The following is an 18,828-nucleotide window of genomic DNA, read 5'->3' as shown; positions in this document are numbered from 1 at the left end:
TTCAGGTATTCTAAATCAGACTGGGGTCTTTTCCAGTGCCAGTTCAGGTAAGTTTCGAACTGTCTTTCCCTCTCACCAGCTATACTTGTAGAAGGTCAGTGCCACAGATGACAGATTGCTTGTTATTTTGCAGTTGCTTAGAAGTTTCATCACCACACCTAGAAATTCTGTGATTCACTCTACATTTTCTATGGTCCTGCACTAAATGATATTCAATGACAAACTTGTACTGATTGAGAAATCTGTTCTGATCCAGAAGGAAACGTAAATGGCTTTAGGTACATTAATCAATATAAAAGTTAAGTACAGGTCTAAATATTTCCCTAGGGCATGGACCAGACTCTAGATGATAATTATCACTTCTAAAGTGACAAATGTTACAACACAAATGATAAATTCATATTCTGGTTGAAAAGTCTGGCATGGGTGTTTCGTATGTAGTCTCATAAGCAAAACTGGGCACTCAGTTGTCGTTTGCCAATACTAGATTACTTAACTTTGTGATTAAGAAGTGGTTGGGGGTAAAGAAAAAGCAGAATATCCCCAGAGCATTCTGATTTTCCACACTTCCAAATTCATCCAACATACTAAAATACATGAATGCTGTTGCCCAAGTTCTTGCTTTGATTTATTATTCACCTATCATATCTGTTAATAACAAGCAGTCTTCTTTCTCCTGTCACAATTAGGCCCATAGCTTGCTCAATTTGGCAATGACTTGTGGGATATTGCTCACGGTAGAGACAATATAGAATAATAAAGAGCTTCATGGGATAAAATTACAGAATGTAAATGAGGCATGTGTTCAGGGCCAAAGCTGTTTGTCACCAGCTGATGCTTTGTCAGGAGCAAAATATCACAGTTGGTTCAAAACCGAAGATTTTGAGCAGACTAAAAACGTATAAACATGAGTGTATAAAATATGACCTCAGGAAATAGGCTGTATTTCCTTCCATTAATAACACTGAAGGGGAGACTTGAATGAAGAATTCCTTTAGGACAGGTTAAAAAGTGAAACTTATCAGTGCACGAGAACTTAAGTGATGCACAGGCTTTTTGCTGATGGTTCACTCAAGGTGAGTTCCAGCTAAAACTGAAGTAAGTGGTTGCTCAAAGAAGTGATATGACTGGCAACGAGGAAGATTTCAAAGTTACATTGAAAAAAAAGGCATATAGCAGGGAATCCATCCCTGTTGAAGTCAATTAGAATATCATCATATATTTGAGAAGGACTGGTATTCCTCTGCTGGGATAATTTTCTTGTCCACAATACTCCTTTGATTACAAATCTAACTAGCTTTGCTTGTAAATGTTATCACAAGGAATTGTTCTTAAATACCATTTTCTCACATACTTGTGGAAAGTGCAGACTGATGAAAAGAGTGTGTGTGAGTATTTATATAAATATATGTCAAAAAACCTCTTGGAATTATGTTAAAAACAGTTAAGTTCTATTTAAATAAATTATCCTTGCTTTTTATTTCTGATTTGTCCTTCCTTTAAAAAAAGATCTTTTTTAAACACAACTTCTGAAAAGGATTGTTTTGCCTACTCTCAAACATTTTCCAAAATATGAACTCCATTATACTAACATTAAACTCATGCTAATGTCATTGAAATCTATCTTCATTTCCCGCATTCATACCCCACAGAAATCAGTGGAAATTTTGAGTAACAATGTGGGTAGAATTATTCCTCCGTATTCTATGATGCATACACTTTAAAAGGAATATGCACTTATTTCCCCTCTTATTATATCCAACTCTAACCACACCTTTCCTTTTTTACCATTTTTTTCTGATTTCCTCATACATATGCACAATTCCTTTCTCTCCCATTCTGTTTAACATTTACTTCCCTCTTTGTCTTCTCATCATCATGCTTGCCTACAGCCTTTCAGGAAATAATACTGTTTCAGTGTGGTGGGGCACGTTATCAGTGAAACACAGGGAAGGCAGGGGGGCTGCGGGTGGGTGGAACACATTTATCAAGTGTACTCATCAAAAGAAAAGCATGACTCTCAGAAAAAAAAAAACTCATTTCAAGTGTTCTTTCTGTATTTTCATTTGAATGAAATTTCATTTGCATTGCTAGTAGGACACAAGCAGGAGGTTACCATACAAACCCTAAGAAAGAGAGGCATCACTAGAACATAGAACTAGCAAGATAACATACCGTAATACAAGTGGAACATTCCCATGCTATACTAAACAAAGTTGAATCATGTATACGTAACCATACAGCATAGTGCAGTTGAGAAAAAGGTCATCTGGCTTAGTTATCACTTTGTTCTGTTATATATTGGTTTTACTTGCTGATTTTTGTTCAAATAGCTAGCAATGCACAACGCAGACTGATCTGTTTAATTTGCTGGATGTTTTGAAAAGTAAATGCTATTTCCAATACTTTGCAATTCAGCTTTTATAATTCGAAAGCAAATTAGGAATCCACAGAAAGAATCCTGGCTCATGTGAACCTGGTGCTCTTTTACATTACTGTTAAAATTGGGTAGACCAGGCTCCAGCATTCTGTGAAAGTTGTCCAGTCTGGGGTTTCACTCTGGTAGATTTTGTGCAGGGTTTATGTTTGTTTCAGTTTAGTCAGGTTGAAAATTATTAGGAAAAACGTAGCAAATTATTTTAGCGTGCTAAATGTGTCCCATTTAATACCAGAGTGACTCTTGAAAAAGAATGTACATGCATGCTTTCTACTGCAAAATGTGAAAACTGTTGTATATCTACCACTGTCTAACCTTCCTCTCTTGTGCTAGTCTATGAGCTGGTCTGCAGTCCTTAACATAAATATATTATCCTCTGACTTAAAAGACTATTATGCAGTTCAATAGTAGCTACAACACTGTGTAATACTAGCTTGGGTTCAAACAGTAATTACTCAGAAACATAGTATTTCTTTACTCTGATAACTACTCTAGAATAATGTTGTTGGGTTGTTCCCAAAGCCAAAATACAGTGATCATTTGTTTATTAACAAGATGTTAGAGAACAGGTTTCTCATCTTCCTGAGGTCTTTCTATGCCTCATTCCTGTTAATTCTGCAGACCTTCACTGCATTAGTATGCCAGTTACTAGGAACAGTAAATGTGCTGCATAAACACCACCCTTTGGTACCTCAAAGAGGTGGAACATCACTACAAATTGACAGCAAGGATACTCAGTAAGTCTCTAAAATATTCACTACCTTCACCATGGCATTAGAGAATAATAATCCTGGCAGTTTTCAAGCTCTGTTCTGTCGTGCTTGAAGACCTTTAATCACGCTGAAGGTGAAGAATTTGCATGACATAACAGGTCCTTATAATTGTCAGTAGTTTTTCATTTCTCCAGTACTTTCGTTGAGGTTTATTTATTCCTTTAAGCTCATGAGAATACATTCCAGAATTCTTAATGTTATTCTGTCAACTTTTGATCATAATTCCCAAAGCCTACATGGGATGCTTTATTATATTTAGCAATCTTCTCCAAACACTATCAAATGACAGCAGGTAATCAATGGTTGGGCAATCAGAATTCCGTGGTGATTAGCAAAGTTCATTCATAATTCATAGCTAGTAGCCCTAGTACATTGTATCAAACTGTTTATGTGACTTCATGGTTAAAGCACCAGCTTTGGAAAATTTTCAGTGTGTATCTCTTGAAAATTCTCTGTATTACTAGAGCTTTGCTGTCAGTCGCTGCTTTGTACAACATGGAAATTCTTACTCCGGTGTCAAACACCAGACTATCCAATATGCTTCCATTCACCTCTTTGGTTCCTTACTATCAGCACAGTGCTCTCCTGAAATACAAAAGCTCTTCCATTGATTTTTTATTTAATCAAATCTGAAGAGTTCAGAAACACTGAGGCAAAGAGTAGCCTTTTTTTTCCCATTTAAGTTGGTATGGGTGTCTTGCCCAAAACTTCATGCTAACCAGTAGGAGTAAAGGTGTACTTCACCATGGTAAATCATCAATGTGCAGGGAGCAATGAGCTAAGCTGTTAGAAAACAGCAATATTATTCAACACTTTATAGTGTGTATCTGTAAGGTCTATTCAAATTAATTATAGCAAGAATAATACTACCAGTGCTTTCATACTCTAGTTTAGATGATATGGGTAGCAGTTACAGATTTAATGCAGTGTCACTTCACACTTCTGCGGTTAAACATTACTATGAATGCACAAATAAATATAACAAAGAACAACCATACAGAGTTCTCATGACTCATCTTGTGGTGAGGGTTTCAAGCCGCCACGCTTCTGATATAGACATCGACAGCTCAGCGACTCACCCTAGATTGCCATTACAGTCAATGAGGAAAAACAGTCACTTTGAGGCTACAATTCATCTGACCTATTTTAGACAAGATGAATCATACTCCGGGAGTGCCTGTTCCCTTTGTTGACTATAAAGGGAGGCTAGATGATTAGCTCAGATGTAAATGCCTGCATCCTGCGTATTAGACATCCACATCAGTATGATGAAACCCACCCTTACTGTCCAGATATACAGCGAATGTCTCATGCAAATTTATCTCCATGTGGTCCAGGAGACACTGTACTTCAGAACAGTTACATGTGACAAGAACAGTGTTGTTAGCGGGCAGGCCAATGTGTTTTTTAGTTGAAGCTTTTAAAAATGCATTAACCAATGATTTTATGGATTTTTTTCTTCTTAATGTATGAGAAAAATGAACCATGAAATATGATTGAGTATATCTGTCTGTCTCATTTTGCCTGATGTGAGACAACTGCCCCCAATGACATTAACGGCATGTATCCCCATGCGTTTCTACATACCTGCGTGCGTGCTTTATACGGCAAAATGTGAAAACTGTTGTATATCTACCAGTGTCTAACCTTCCTCTCTTGTGCTAGTCTATGAGTGAGAGTCTAGGGTCTGCAGTCCTTAAAATAAATATGTTATACTCTGACTTAAGAGACTATTTGGCAGTTAAATAGTCCCCCACTGCCTGGGGCAGACTTATTTTCTTGGGCTACTCGTCGGACCGTGTTTTGGTCTATATGTTTCTATATCTTTGAACTGCACCCAGGTTCTGTCCGGCTCAACCTTCTCAAGCACACCATGGACATCCAAGTTCTCTGCTTCACTCCATTTCTCAGACACAGAGCCTGTGACCCAGCTGTTGCACACCCCAAGGCAGTGTATAACATGTGTAACGTATAACAGTGCGTACCATGAGTTTTCCCAGCAGCTTTGGCAGGAACACCTGAATATGACAGCAAAGTTCTGAGATGTTTTGCAAAATAACTTATAGAAAGGATACAGTTTATTTTCAAGGAAAGCAGTGCCACCTGTGATCCAAATACAGACAGCAAACTGTGTGGAGACCCCTCCATCCAGCATCCTCAACACCACAAAAGCCCTTCAGGGCTCTCTTCAGCAATTTCAGTCATTTTTGCTGTTTCAGGCATTCTGCCTGAAATACTGAAATACTGCCATTTCAAGCATACTGCTCCTGAATACCCTGCTTAGCTTGTTCAAAAGCAACATTCAGAAGGTTCTCTCAAATGAAAAAATATGCTCCTCTATGTTCTCTGAACCTCACAATGTCTACAATGTCTTGAGTAATCTTCCCCCGCCTTCTCACTCTCCTAAGTTTTAACTAGTGATTTCTGTTCTTCTCCTCAGCTAGGGATTATCAGAGCCTTAACCTACCATGAAGGCCAACTGGGAGAACTGGATTTGCTTTACTTTGGTCAATCTTCTTAGCATATTCATTACTGTACATAGACAGAGCCAGTCCTCAATTTTTTCCTTGAAGCCTTCACATAACTGATGTCACAGGGGCATCTTTGTCAGCAACTCTGCGTGCGTGTGCATGTGCGTGTGCGTGTGTGCATGCGTGTGTGAGAGAGAGAGAGAGAGATCAATCTATAGAGTTCCTAAAACTTTAAAGAGTTCATCAGATACTTAGAGAAAGTGGCTTGGTACTGTCACATTTCCATTGTTGCTTTTTAAAGGAATAACAATAAATCACAAAACAGTAAAGATTGAATTAATGGGTAATTCAGGATCGTTTCAATAAGATGAGTTTCACTGGCTTAATTTGCAGCCTGAAGAGTAATAATGCCATTCAGAATCTTCAAAGATGGGTATTTAAAATTAACCTTAAAACCTAATCATTTTTAAACACTGATATAATTTTTATTCTTCCAAATTTATTAGTTTCACTGCAATTTCTAAAGCAATCAGGATGATGAGGTGCATAAATATGAGTTCAAAAATTTTCACCAGAAGATTTTTGCCATCTGTGAGAAATCAAGAAATTACAGATACACCAACCCTTTACATTTGACAGCACCCACTGTTTTTGTGTAGAAGGCATTGAACATAGCATCGGTGTGAAAACAAGTTACCACATTATTCTTTAAGAGAAAAGATTAAGAAATAAAGCTGAAAATGCAAAGAAAGAAGAGCATTGAAAACCATGGTATTTTCTAACACAGTACTTAAAACAGAATGCCATGATTTTTCCCCTGCATTAGCTATAGAGAAAAGGGAAGGGAAGATAAAATTCCTTTTTTTCCCTTTGTATATAGTTTTGACTTTATATTGCTCAATCATACCTGCTCTTTGTGATCATAACTATGACTTATAGCTAGCCACTCACTGCTGAATAGAAAAGATGAGACATGATTCTGGTCCTGTTTTTGACTAGGGACAGTCGGCTACAAATATGACACAAAAAGACAACAGTTTTTTTAAAGCTTGTTTTGTATTCAAATAAATATATATATTATATATAATGAATATATAAGTATTTATTAATTCCTTAAATAAAAAAATTTAACCCTTGTTTCCTGCAGGAAGCAGGATATTCTGTAGTTTGAAGCTTTGTGTTATTTATTTTAATTCTCAGTCTTTCTGTAAGTATTTTTTAAAAAAAGAAATCTCAGGTGTTCAAAGCAGTTATTTGCCTACACAGGACATGTAAAATGGTGCTCTGTCTGACTTCCCGAAATTAGGAAATGACAAAAAGAAAATCCTTTGAAGCAAAGCTGTAATTCCCTGAGAAATTCAGTATGGTGAACAGACCTGGCCTTAATGAATAAGTTCCTACAAGCTGAACTATGTGAAAGCAAGGAAGCTGTCTACTGCCTCCTGTAGCCATAGATACCTTGTAAAGAGATGCCTTGATAGCTCTCTACCAGCCTCACCTGTCTCCTGATCACAATATCACTTGATCTTGTAGGATCAGTTCTGCCTCAGCAGACACTGCTCACCATGCTGGAGTGGAGCTGCTTTAAACACTAGACAAAAGCACGCTGGACACTTTGCTGAAACTGCAAACACGAACACTTTAGAGGTTCTGATCCTAGATTAAAAGAAAAAAAGACTGGTACATTAACATACCCCAAGGACCCTACTTAACAGCATACTTGCTTTTGTGTTTTAAATCACAAGCATATACAGAAAAACACTAAAATCAGTGAAGGAATTAAAAATTTGACTAAGCTAGAGGAGCAGAAAACAAATAATTACAAGGATGAAAAACAACACACTTTTCTTTTTGCTGAAATCCATCCTCTCATTCCCCTGCCTAAGCAAAAGCAAGTATTTATGCGTCCTATCTGCACATCACAAACCAAAAGTATTGGCCATATGGGCAACCTCATGCCTTTCCCACACTGACACTTTCAGCGTGTGTTTTTAGTTTGCATCAGAGAGATTTTTGTTGGCAGGGAAGAAGACAGGAAGAGGGAAAAAAAGACCCAAACAGGTGTCTCGCAAAGGGAGGTAAGGTTAACTTCGGGATGCTAATTCTCCTTCACAACAGGCACCGTGTTTGAGCCAAAGCAGTAACTCTCACTTTCTTCTCTGCTCATATGTCATTACTAGAGTCTCCTGCTGCCTCTCCTCAGTTCTTATCTCTCCAGCTAATCTTAGTCTTAAATCTTTTTCTGTTATTACCAGAAAGATGAGAAAGATGGCTGTGGGCTACTGGCAACTGTACATAGTGACAACACAAATTGTCACTTGAAGTCTAGCATCATGATTTTATCTTCTGTTTTTCTAGGTGGTTTGAGACTCCGGTGAGAGAACAGTCAAAAGATGGCATTTATGCAATACAATGGATGCGACATACATTGTTACATACACATACCTAACACGACTTTATCTGTAGGCTCAGGTAACAAGAAGAGAGTTAATATTCTCTCTTCCATTTTAGTGGATTTAAGGATATTGCTTTTTGCAGATTGAATCCCTCTGGTAGCTGGCTACATACTAGTCAATTCTCAGGAAAGGAAGAAATCCTGTTCTTTGAAAGTGTGTATGTGGAAAGCTACAACAGCAAGAAGAAAACAATATAAATAAAACCCTTTGTGAATAAATCCCTGCAAACTAGGCGGTACAGATATGCTGCTGGTAGATGTCAGCAACTGACCACTGTTAACTTTCAACTTTGCAACAAACATGATCTTAGAAGCAAGCTGTGACTATGTTGAATTGCTGCTGCAAGTTACAAACAAAACCTTGAAACAGAAAGCTCCTGTGAGAAACAAGAGAGCTCACTGTCACCTTTGCAGTGCTGTTGCTTGGTGTCCTACATGTTGAATGATGCTGAGAATAGGAGCAGGAGAACTGGAACTCATCTCGGGTTGCAGCCTGATTTCACAAGGTATCTACCTAAGACATGAGGGACACACCTGGCATACTTTGACGTGGTTGTACCATTAGGATGCAAAAGGTGCTGTATAATTTAGTAGAAACTCCAGAGCTATTACTATTGGGTTACAAGACTATCAGGCTACAGAGGGGATCAGACATGATCACCTACAACCACCTCTTTTTCCAAAGACTGCTTCGTAGATTTTAAAGCCATCATGCCCTCTTCAAGTTTCTCTGATCTGGCTCTGTATAACAAAGAACAGCTATATTATCCATTTGTTCCTGTGCTGATTCAGTAAATACCATTTGACAAAAACACTGCTGCCAAATCTATTGAAAAGGGAAGAGATGATGGTACATAAATTTCTGAGGGCTAAGACTGCTGCTGATGGCCACGGTCATCCACCTAATCTATTTAAAGTACATTCTTCCCCAATGCTTAACTGATTGTAGAGGGATTCATACATTAAGGTCTAGAAGATTTACTCTTTTCCAGAAAACATGGTTGAAAAAGAAAATTAAAGAGTTAGCAGATGTGAAGGATTAGCGATTTAACATGGGCTTTTATTGAAAAGAACCAGTAAAAAAGTAATTTTGGTTCAGAAGAACTAAATTAAGACCCTATTTTGGGCAACGGTCTTCCTTATACAATTATCAACATTTATACAGAAATAATTAAAATCAATGCTTTGATGCTCTGTGTATTCATGGATACTTCATTGTTCCATCTTTTAAATAATAAAGAACAATCCTCCTCGGATCTCTTCTCGATAAACAGTTTTCTAATCACGATTTTTTCTCTCTTTTTCTTACAATTATTAATAAAGTAGCACTAGGGTAACAATGCATTATGAGAAGCTGTATGCATTTCCTGGTAACTTAGCTGAGTTGCATTTGAGAAATTTGGGGTTTATTTAACCACTCCGTTTTAGACCCTGGTGAAACAAGTTCTCAAATATGTGCATACATCTCGCTCTGTATTTAACATATCTGAGATCCAAGCCTGTGGTTTAAATACTCAGGAAAACAGTGTTAGTATGTAAATGTGCATTTCTGAATCAAATCTTCTCATCTGAATAGAGAATTAACAGTTGAATGTTTCTCATTCAGAGGCTGGCTCTCCAGCAAATGTCTCAAAAGAAGATTAAGCTGACTGAGATTAACTTTGAAAATGCCTGGATTTATACATACATGTACAGTTTACGCACATTAGTAAGTATTACTTTTAAAATGTCAAAAATGCATCATGCGAAACAAATTAACTGTGTGTGATGGAAGGCAGACTTACAAATTTACAGTTTTGTGCTTCTCAAAACACTATCTACCTGCCTTTGCTTGGTTTTCTCTTAAATCCTCAACTTCTCATTATTTGTGCTTCTAATGAGTAACTAAAATAAATAGTTTTATGTAATCCATATTTCAAATTCTATTGCATTACCTACAAGAACATTATTTTGTATCTGAATAACACAGGTCAGCCAAAAGCTTGTATTTATATCTTTTTGCATTTGCACGAGTGTCATCTATGTTAAGGAGAGATGTGCATGTATGTGTCCTGAAAGAGCGAACTCAAAGGACGAATTATCCTCTGCACAAAGCTGATGACTTTGGTAATTTGTCACATTTTTTAAAAAAGTTTCTGTCTGATAACATCATCAGAGGGGTCCAACTCAAGCGATAGGATGGAATGAAGCAAATTGTTTACTTACAATTACAGTAAGAGGTTAATCCTTTTTTTTCTGTAGTTACACAAACGTCTCCCAGACATCAGTGCGAAACTGAAGTTTGTAGGATCCAGCATAGGGATGTTATTTATAAAACAAATCCTTCCTTTTCAACATTATGTGTAGACAGAGAGTATACATTTACTACATACAAAAATAGCACCCCTTGTGCTTTCTAACCACTAACACTCTTGCAACGTGTTGCAAATGGTGAATCCTGCACCTCTGCAGGGGCTTGTGAAAGCCTCCATCCGCTTCACCCAGCCGCAGGAGCAGGTCCCCTTGAGGGATCCCAAGCAGGACACACGCAGGCGAGCTCTGCTTACCGCTCTGCTCTACACGGGATAAATTCAGACAGACTAAAACGATTACATTTCACTGCTACCACGTCTAAAGAATATTTTCAGCCTGACAGAGCAGGAGGAGCACAAGGTCCCTGCGTAGCCATCGGTGGGCCACGAGCCCGGTTACTCTTCCAAAGGTGCCTCACGAACATTTCCTGACCGCACATCCAGCTCCCGCAGAAAGAGGCCTGATTATCAGTTACGCCTTTCTGAAGGAAACGTGACTGGAAGTTTAAGGCACTCCCCCTCTACGCCTCGCAAAGGTGACGACGTTACCAGACGCCACGAGCTTTCGCAGCAGGCGTTTCCACGGGTCCGTGCGCGGGTGCGGCTCCCTCACGGTGGCACATCCCCGCGAGCGGGCCCTCTCCGGAGCGGAGGGCCGGCCGGAGGGCTGTGCTCCCCGGGGCGCCCGGCCCGCCTCGGCTGCGAGCTCCCGTGCCGCCACGTGCCCCAGCGCCTCTTCAGGCCAGGCCCGTGCTGCCGGAGACATTTAAGCCGGACGCGCGCGTTTTAACTTTTCAAACCGTGTATTTTTACGCCGCTCACGAAAACCAAAGATGACGTGGAGGTAGGCACTTGCTCCGACTCCAGCTCCGGAGCTCCAGGAGGCAGGGCTGAGCGGCACACGTAACTAACCAACACTTCAACCGCGGGTCCTCACAAAACGTCCCACTCATCGCCCACCAACCACCAGCTCGGTACGCTTACCTTAATCCATCCCTTCATAAAAACGCATTTTAAAAAATCAAATAAATGTTGACACATTGATGTAAAAAAAACCCCAAACATTTCAGTCTGTGACCAGAATTGTCACTTTTTTCTGCTCCTACAAACAACAGGCCTTTTTTGTTTTTTCTTGGAGGAATGAATTTGGTTATTTACATGTCCTCAGCTGGCACACCCAACAGAGAAATGCTAGACTTAAAGCGTGTGGCACTTGCGGAAGTATTTTTCAATTTTAGCACGCTAGGCTGAAGAGCAAGAGAAGACATCCCCGTGACAGACAGGGAGCCAGGCGGGAAGCAGCACATCGCTTAGCACTGCTCCACAGGGCTTCACCCTGTGCGAAAGAGATCTGGCCTTATGCTGCTCCGCTGTCAAGGACTGTATTTCACACTTTATGAATCTGGTTTTCTCTTCCTGATGAGTATGTTATATATTTTTTCCCAAGATAATATACATTATACTAATATATGCGCAGTCTAGTGCAACTTATGTTTGATACCATTTCTGTTATATACATATATATGGGCACAGATGGGGAAAAATCCCCATTTATATAGGCTATGAGGATGTAATGAAAAGAAGAATGACAAGAAGAGGAGAGGAGGAAGGAAGGAGGAGTACTCTAGCAAGTACCAATGTATATTAATGGTCAGGCGCCAGCCGGTACCACGTCTGACAGAGATTGTCTACCACCTCTAACAGCCGATGGCAATTCCAAGCCCATTCATATTCCTATTCATCGTCACTGAACATGGTGCTCTCTAAAGGATTTTGGGGAAGTTTTGGGACACCCACTCACTGGAAAAATATTTGCTTGAATTCATAAAAAACCAACGCAACTCAGTCACGCGTTAGAGCCAAACAGCAAGAAGTCTTTCCAGTTTCCAAGGATATAGTTGAAAGCAAGAGAAATTTGGTTGTCAATAGCCAATAGCTATGACCTTGTTATGAAACTTCACAGGGATTAAAATATCAGCACTGTATATTCAGTCTATTCAAATTTCTTCTTTTATCCTCAGTCACATGAAGAAGTGAAACCATCAGTGACATGAATAGTAACTATATAAGGAAAAACATAATAGGACACGGATTATTAACAAAAGACAGTTTGAAAGCCCCCCTTCACACGAAAAGATATTCCCCTGCTCTTAATCATAAGATGGTCTTTGCACAGGCTAATTATATAGTATATTCAAAAACAAAAAGAACTTTTGAAAAAGTGCCCTTTTAAAGCTGCCACTTTCAAGGTCCTATGCAGAGAGAAACCAGGACTGAGGTTTTGCAGCAATCTGAGCAAATACATGGTCAGTTTTCTTCCAGAGCAGATTTCCACCTTGGAAGGAAGAGCCCAAGTAAAATTCTAAGTAAGATAAGCTTTATGAAAAATTTGCCAGAGGTTTAGCAAAATAAAAAGGTTCAGATAGAGCAACATCTATTATGCATAGCTAGAAAGACGTCTGCTTCCATTTGCAGGCCTCCATATGACCACTCCCAAAATGAGTGCCAAGGGAAGCACAGAAATCTATTCCCTCTCAATGTATTTCTGGGAGCATAATGGTACTTGCAGAAAATGCTTCCATCAGACTGTGCTAACACACCCACAACAAGCTTCCTTCAATTTCTAATTGCTCACAATGTGTACCTGCGGCACACAGAAACTCACAGGAGGTCCCTGGAGAACCACGAGGAGGCTAAGCTGGCTGGGGGAGATGACACTGCACTTGGAGAAGAGCAGAACACTGCTGCTGGATGCGTATGCAGCATCTGAGACAACGTCAAGCTGGTGAGGTGCCGGCGGTCATGGGACAGCAGAAGAACAGAGGATTAGAGGAGGAAATTGGGTTGCTAAACAGTGAAAATGGATGAGGGTTATAGGCAATGCACAAAGCGATAGAGTTAACTGCACTGAGGCTTTGAGAAGGGCCAGGCAACAGAAGATGGCATGCAAGGGAGACGTGGGGCTCTGGACAATAAAGGGGAAGGTAGCAACTGCTGGTCATGGGGTAGGCTGAGACAACACCTTGGCGGAAGAGAAAAGACATTGAGAGGAGAGGCAAAGGCAGCACTGCCCATCCCATGTAGAGAAGGACGAGATGCAAGATGTGACAAGACAGGTGGTATGCCAATACAAAGAAATACTGTTGGAAAATGCCAACTAACTGCAACCAGAGCTCTCTGTAACCAAAATTAGTGTCAACCAAGTTCTTACTAAAGACACACCTGTGGAAGAAGAAAGAAATAATTGTATAGGTGTTTTTAAACATTTCCCTTTTGGTTTGGAGCGAGTGGTTTGGTGTTTTTAATGGAGGTAAATTAAGCTGGGAACATACTTCAAAATCCATAACCTTGAACATAAAATGAAAAAAAAAACCAAAACCAAAACCCAAACAAAAAACCTTACTTTTTTTGCTTGTCATTTTATGAAAGACAGCACTGTAACTTTCCATCTCAACCTGGAACAAGGCATAGTTCCCTATACCTTCAGGATTTAAACTTTGAATCGGCCTAAAAAATTCCCCCAGTTAGCTCTGATGGACACCAGAGATTACTGATGGGGTGGTAACAATTCAGGATGGAAGACATCTGCAATAAAGAAAGGAAGGGTGCACTTTTTTACGGAGAAGACCTACTTGGCTGTTGGAAGATGCCCGACAGGCAGGCTCTTCCCCCTTCCAAAGCTCCCAAACACAGGGGCCACCCTCCTTAAGCTCCCTGAGCAGTACCCATATGCAGCTCCACTGCTTTACATTTCCTCCCTGAAACAGTTGCGGATTCCTTCCCCTCCTCCCAGCAGAGCACCACACAAAGGTCAGGCAAGAGCCTTTGAGATTAAATTGTAAGTGATTAAAATTTCCATTATTTTGTGAACTTGTTCCACATATTAAAGAGCCCTAATAGAACTTGCACACATTTGTGCAGGTAGAAAGGCACATGATGACAGGAATTAAGGAAATTAATTCCTACGCTTTGGACTGAAGTAATCTTCCAGAATGTAATTGGCTTTCAATCATTCACACACAACATGCCCTCACCTTTAAATGGTAATTCATTTTACCGTACAGGTTTTGAATTCCATTCAGGTCAGACTTTAAGAAAGCTCCCATCTGTGTACTGGAATACAGTGTATATGTTTTGTCCAGGAGGAGACCACGTCAGAGCGTATCTTATAGGAAGTTTTACCGTTTCGGTGACCCTTAGCAGGGGAAAATGAAGAACACTTCCTGATCAGAGATCAAGCAACAATTCCCTCAGCAATGCAAGGTTATTAATGCCATCTCTCCTGAAACACTTGCTATTTTCTCGCTGCGCTGAGCTCTCCATGGGACATGGCAAAGTGGATATGAGTGTACAAGACTTTTCAGGGCTGCGCCTGGATCACAGCAGAGCTGTGCAAAGCGTAGTGACAGTAAACATAGCTGCGTCTGCTTTAATAAAACTAACAGAAATCTGGAAAATCTCACCATGTAGCACTTTACTTCTTCCATGGCTATGAAAGAAAGACTACAGAGGAAATATTTGGAAGCACTGGGTTTGGTCTAGTTGCTTCTGGCGTTGCTTCAGCCCACCCTCTTCAGTTGACGCAGCAGCAACATGTTACAGGTGACGAAGTGTAGCCCTCTGACGAAATGGCCTTCTGCAGGCCAGGTGCCGTATTTAAATCTATTTTTTCTTGTCTGTATTTTCCTTTTGCACGTCACATCCTATCATTCTGTGATGTTTTATCTCACTCGCACTAATACCAGCCCTGGCTGACAACCAGGGAGACTGTAATGTTGGCACCCCTGCCAAATGGTTAAGCATATCCTGGACACAGACAACAGATGCTTATATTTAAATTGGGACTAATTTGCATTTTTGTGTATTGTGGATTTTTTAAAGCATAGTTTTGGTAATGAAAAGGAATGTGTAATTCCGAAATAGTAATACTTTCCTATGAAAAGCCAGGTTTGCTAATGGATTGCCATCTGTTCAACTCTTTGCCAGGAAATAGATTTGTCCTGCTTACTGAAAACAGTATTAGGGTGAAACTGTAGATTACACAGTGGATTTCTGAGCAGTTTTATTTAAAGTACATGCTAGCACTTTGTTATTTCAGTAAAAATAACTTTAGAGTCTCCTTTTCTACTAATGTTGGAATTTAAGCCATCCAGCAAACTGTATTTAGAGTACTTTGTGGGCTGTTCTGCTCTCAATCGGGTTTCAGAAAAGGTGCCTCTCTCTCCTTTACCATTTTGAAACTGAGTTCATCAGGTTTCTTTTGCACAGGATTTATGGCAAGAAGCTCTCTACCTTGCTGTGAAAGCCCATCTTAATCCTCTGGGAAAAACATTCAAAAAACCAAGGCACTGGCCTCAATCATACTTTCAAGAGTACAAGATTTATACATGCTGGGAGCCTCTTGGAGCCTCTGGATGCAAGTTAGGAAGAAGGACACCCCGGCAATTCAGGATGCTGTATCGGGAGCTGTTGGACCTCTCTAACCGATGGAGCCGAAGGAGCGAAACAGATCAGAATAGTAAGTCACTCTCCTCTGTAACCCACAGAAATCTAGTAATGTTTCTGCTGAGCCTTGTTATGGGCACAAAAGCACTGCGGGGGAGAGGTCCAATTTTTACAGCCTGGAAGCAAAAGTTGAATTTTAACATAACTTCAAGATTTCAGCACCCTCTTTCATTATACTGAAAGAGTCTCAAGGCTAGCAAAACATCACCCGCTCTCGCTACCCGGACCGAGTAGTTGTCTACAGGAACACGCAGAAGCGCTGCTCCGTCGGGTAGCATCACTAACGCCAGCGAAGAGAGAAGTTGCAGTCACCGATCTCTTCCCCTCACGCCACCCCCACGCCCCCCCGCCAGCCCCCCGAAACGCCGCGTTTTGCCAAGAAACCACTGTCTCCTCGGGAGGAGCGAGCTCCCAACGCGCTGCCGGGAACGGCCGGCCGGAGCCGCTGCCCCCCCCCCCCCCCGCCCCAGCCCCCGGCCCCTCCACGGAGCACCCCCCTCGCCGAGCCACCTGCGGGGGCGGCGGCGGAGCCCTCGGGGCCGAGCGCCCGAGGGGGAGCCCCGCAGGGCGGAGGCGGCGGAGCGGCACCGAGGGGCTGCCCCGGCGGAGCGGAGCGCTGGCCGCGGAGCCGCATCCCGCTCCCGCGGCACCGCCGCGCTGCCGCCGGCGGGATGCCGAGCCCTCCCCCCCCCCGCCCCGCCGCCCGCACAAAGTTTTTATTTCCTCCCTTTCGGCCCTTCTCCTGCTTCCCACCCGAGCCCTCCGCCACAGCCGGCCCCACGCGTCGCGGGGCCGGGGCGAGCCTCCGCGGCAGCGCCCGCCGCGCTGGGGGGCTGCGGAGGTGGGGGGAGAAGACCCCGCGCTCCGCCGCGGCGGCCCCGGCCCCGGCCCCGGCCCCGGGCGCGGAGCGGTGGGGCGGGCGGGGAGCGGAGGCGGAGGCAGCCGCGCTTACCTCTGTCCAGCGTGAGCGGCTGGACCGCTGTCAGTGTCGCCATGTCTGCGGCGGGGCTGGAGCCCGAGTGACGCGCGGCTCCGGCACCGGCGTGGAGTGCGGGGAAGGGCGGGGAGGAGGCTGGCAGGGAGAGGGGGCGGAGGAGGAGGGTGGCTCCGTGGGAGGAGGAGGAGGAGGAGGAGGAGGAGGAGGAGGAGGCGAGCGGGGCGGAGAGGGTGCCCAGGGGAGGGCGGCTCGCCACGGACGGGGCGCCGCGATGCTGCGGGCGCAGGGCGGCCCGGCGCGGCCCGGCCCGGGCTGCCGGCATCGCTGCGCCGAGCGGAGCCGGGCCTTGGCGGGAGGCCCTCGCCTCACGGCGCTCGCCTCAGGGCGCAGCGCCGGGGCCCGCAGGGGCCGGGGCGGCCCGGGCCGTGCGCGGGGGTCGGGGGAGGACGGGTGGCCGCCGGTCCCGCCGCCCCGGGGATGCCGCAGCGGCCGGCGGAGGGAGAGAGAAAGAGAGGGGGAGAGAGAGAGCGGGCTGAGGGCGGGGAGCGCCGCAGCGCCGCGGGGCGGGGAGGACGGGCGGGGGCCGGATCCGGCGGCCCGGCCTCGCCCGGGCCGGGGGCGGCGGGGCGGGCCGTGCCGTGCCGCCCCGTCCCGGGGCTGGGGGCCTGGTCCGCGGCGGAGAGGGGGGACGGGGTGGGGGTGTGTGTGTGTGGGGAGGCACTGCGCCCAGGACGGGCCGCAGGGGATGTAAATCCGCGTGCGAAGGCGGGAGAGGAGGCACCTGGCCGCCGTGCAGGGCCTCGGCCGGAGGGACGGGCCGGGGAGCGGCCCTTTCGGACGGGCCGAACTGTCGGCCTCGCCACGGGGCCGGCCAGCGGCTCTTTTCTAAGTGCTGGGCGCGGCCCGGCCATCCTCGGGAAACCCGCAGCGTCCTCTCATGAAGCACACCCGAGAGGTCTTGGCGGCGTGGGGCTGAGTCCCCCGCATGTGCAGAGCGGGAGGTTGGTCCCAGACGGGTGGCGGCCGCCGCTTGCGGATCAGCTGCCGCTTGTTTGAGCTTGGAGGCCTTCCCAGAAGACCATCGCTGGAGGTGGAATTTCACACTGGAGCTCTGTTTGCTTGCAGCCCTCTGATGGTCCACTCGCGTCGTTCGTGCGAAGTCAAAGGAACCTGCTCAGCTGCCGTCGGAGAAGGGTGGTGGTGATATGGCAGAGTCTCTGCTGCCTTCCCTACGGTGAACGACGGTGTGGAGACCGAGCGAAGAATGGCGTCCTCTTTTAACCATTGCCCTGTGCAGTACCCGTGGTCCTGTGTTTGCCCAGGGAGCGCTGGGCCGGGGTGGAGCGTCCCTCCGAAGGGCAAGGCAGCGCTCTTCTCCGCACCCGCCGGGATCTGACAGACCACAGGGGACTTGGGAAGTACGGCGGTTGCACATCAATAAAAGCTTTCAGCTGCAAGGGTGTTTAAGCACCAGTATAGATAATTAGGGAAGCTGTGGAAATTTTGCCGTTAAAAGTTTTCAGAGCAGATTGAAAATACATTTGGCCGTTTTAAAATTAGAGAAGTTTAAATAATATATATGAACCACCCACTTCTTCTGATAAACTGAATTCAGCACAAGTTCCTCTAATTAATAAACAGTAAACAGTAGCCCATTTGGGTACCTTGACAAGAAAATGTTTCGGTTGGCTAAAATATCAAAGTCAAGAAATCAGTTCCTGGCAAGCAGTCAGTTTTTAAAATCAAAATTAACATAAGGATTTTTATTATGTAGATTTTATGTACTTGCATAGCAGCTGGATTGACATAAAGTGTAACAGCTCCTCTTAAGTAGTCACATTACTGTATATTGGATTCATAGTCCTGAACGGAGAAGTAGTACACATTTGGAGCTATAACAACCTAATGTGACAACTCTCAAACTGTTATGACACTTGAAAAAAATGTATTACAGATATA

General features: G+C 43.7%; 1 protein-coding gene across 1 annotated transcript in view; it reads right to left on the bottom strand.

Moving 5' to 3' along the window:
• The window catches only part of LIN7A (lin-7 homolog A, crumbs cell polarity complex component), a 49,476-nt gene extending 32,169 nt beyond the window's left edge, over positions 1–17,307 (bottom strand). Inside the window, exon 1 of the mRNA XM_030003006.2 lies at positions 16,885–17,307. Coding sequence (XP_029858866.1) covers positions 16,885–17,191 — 307 coding nt within the window. The 5' untranslated portion in view covers positions 17,192–17,307. The remainder of the gene's footprint in view (positions 1–16,884) is intronic.
• Positions 17,308–18,828: the final 1,521 nt, after the last annotated feature.

This window comes from Aquila chrysaetos, chromosome 26, assembly GCF_900496995.4.
Source record: "Aquila chrysaetos chrysaetos chromosome 26, bAquChr1.4, whole genome shotgun sequence".
NCBI classification, from domain to species: Eukaryota; Metazoa; Chordata; class Aves; order Accipitriformes; family Accipitridae; genus Aquila; species Aquila chrysaetos.
The sequence above is the reverse complement of the archived record's forward strand: the minus strand, read 5'-3'. Positions and strand labels throughout refer to the sequence as shown.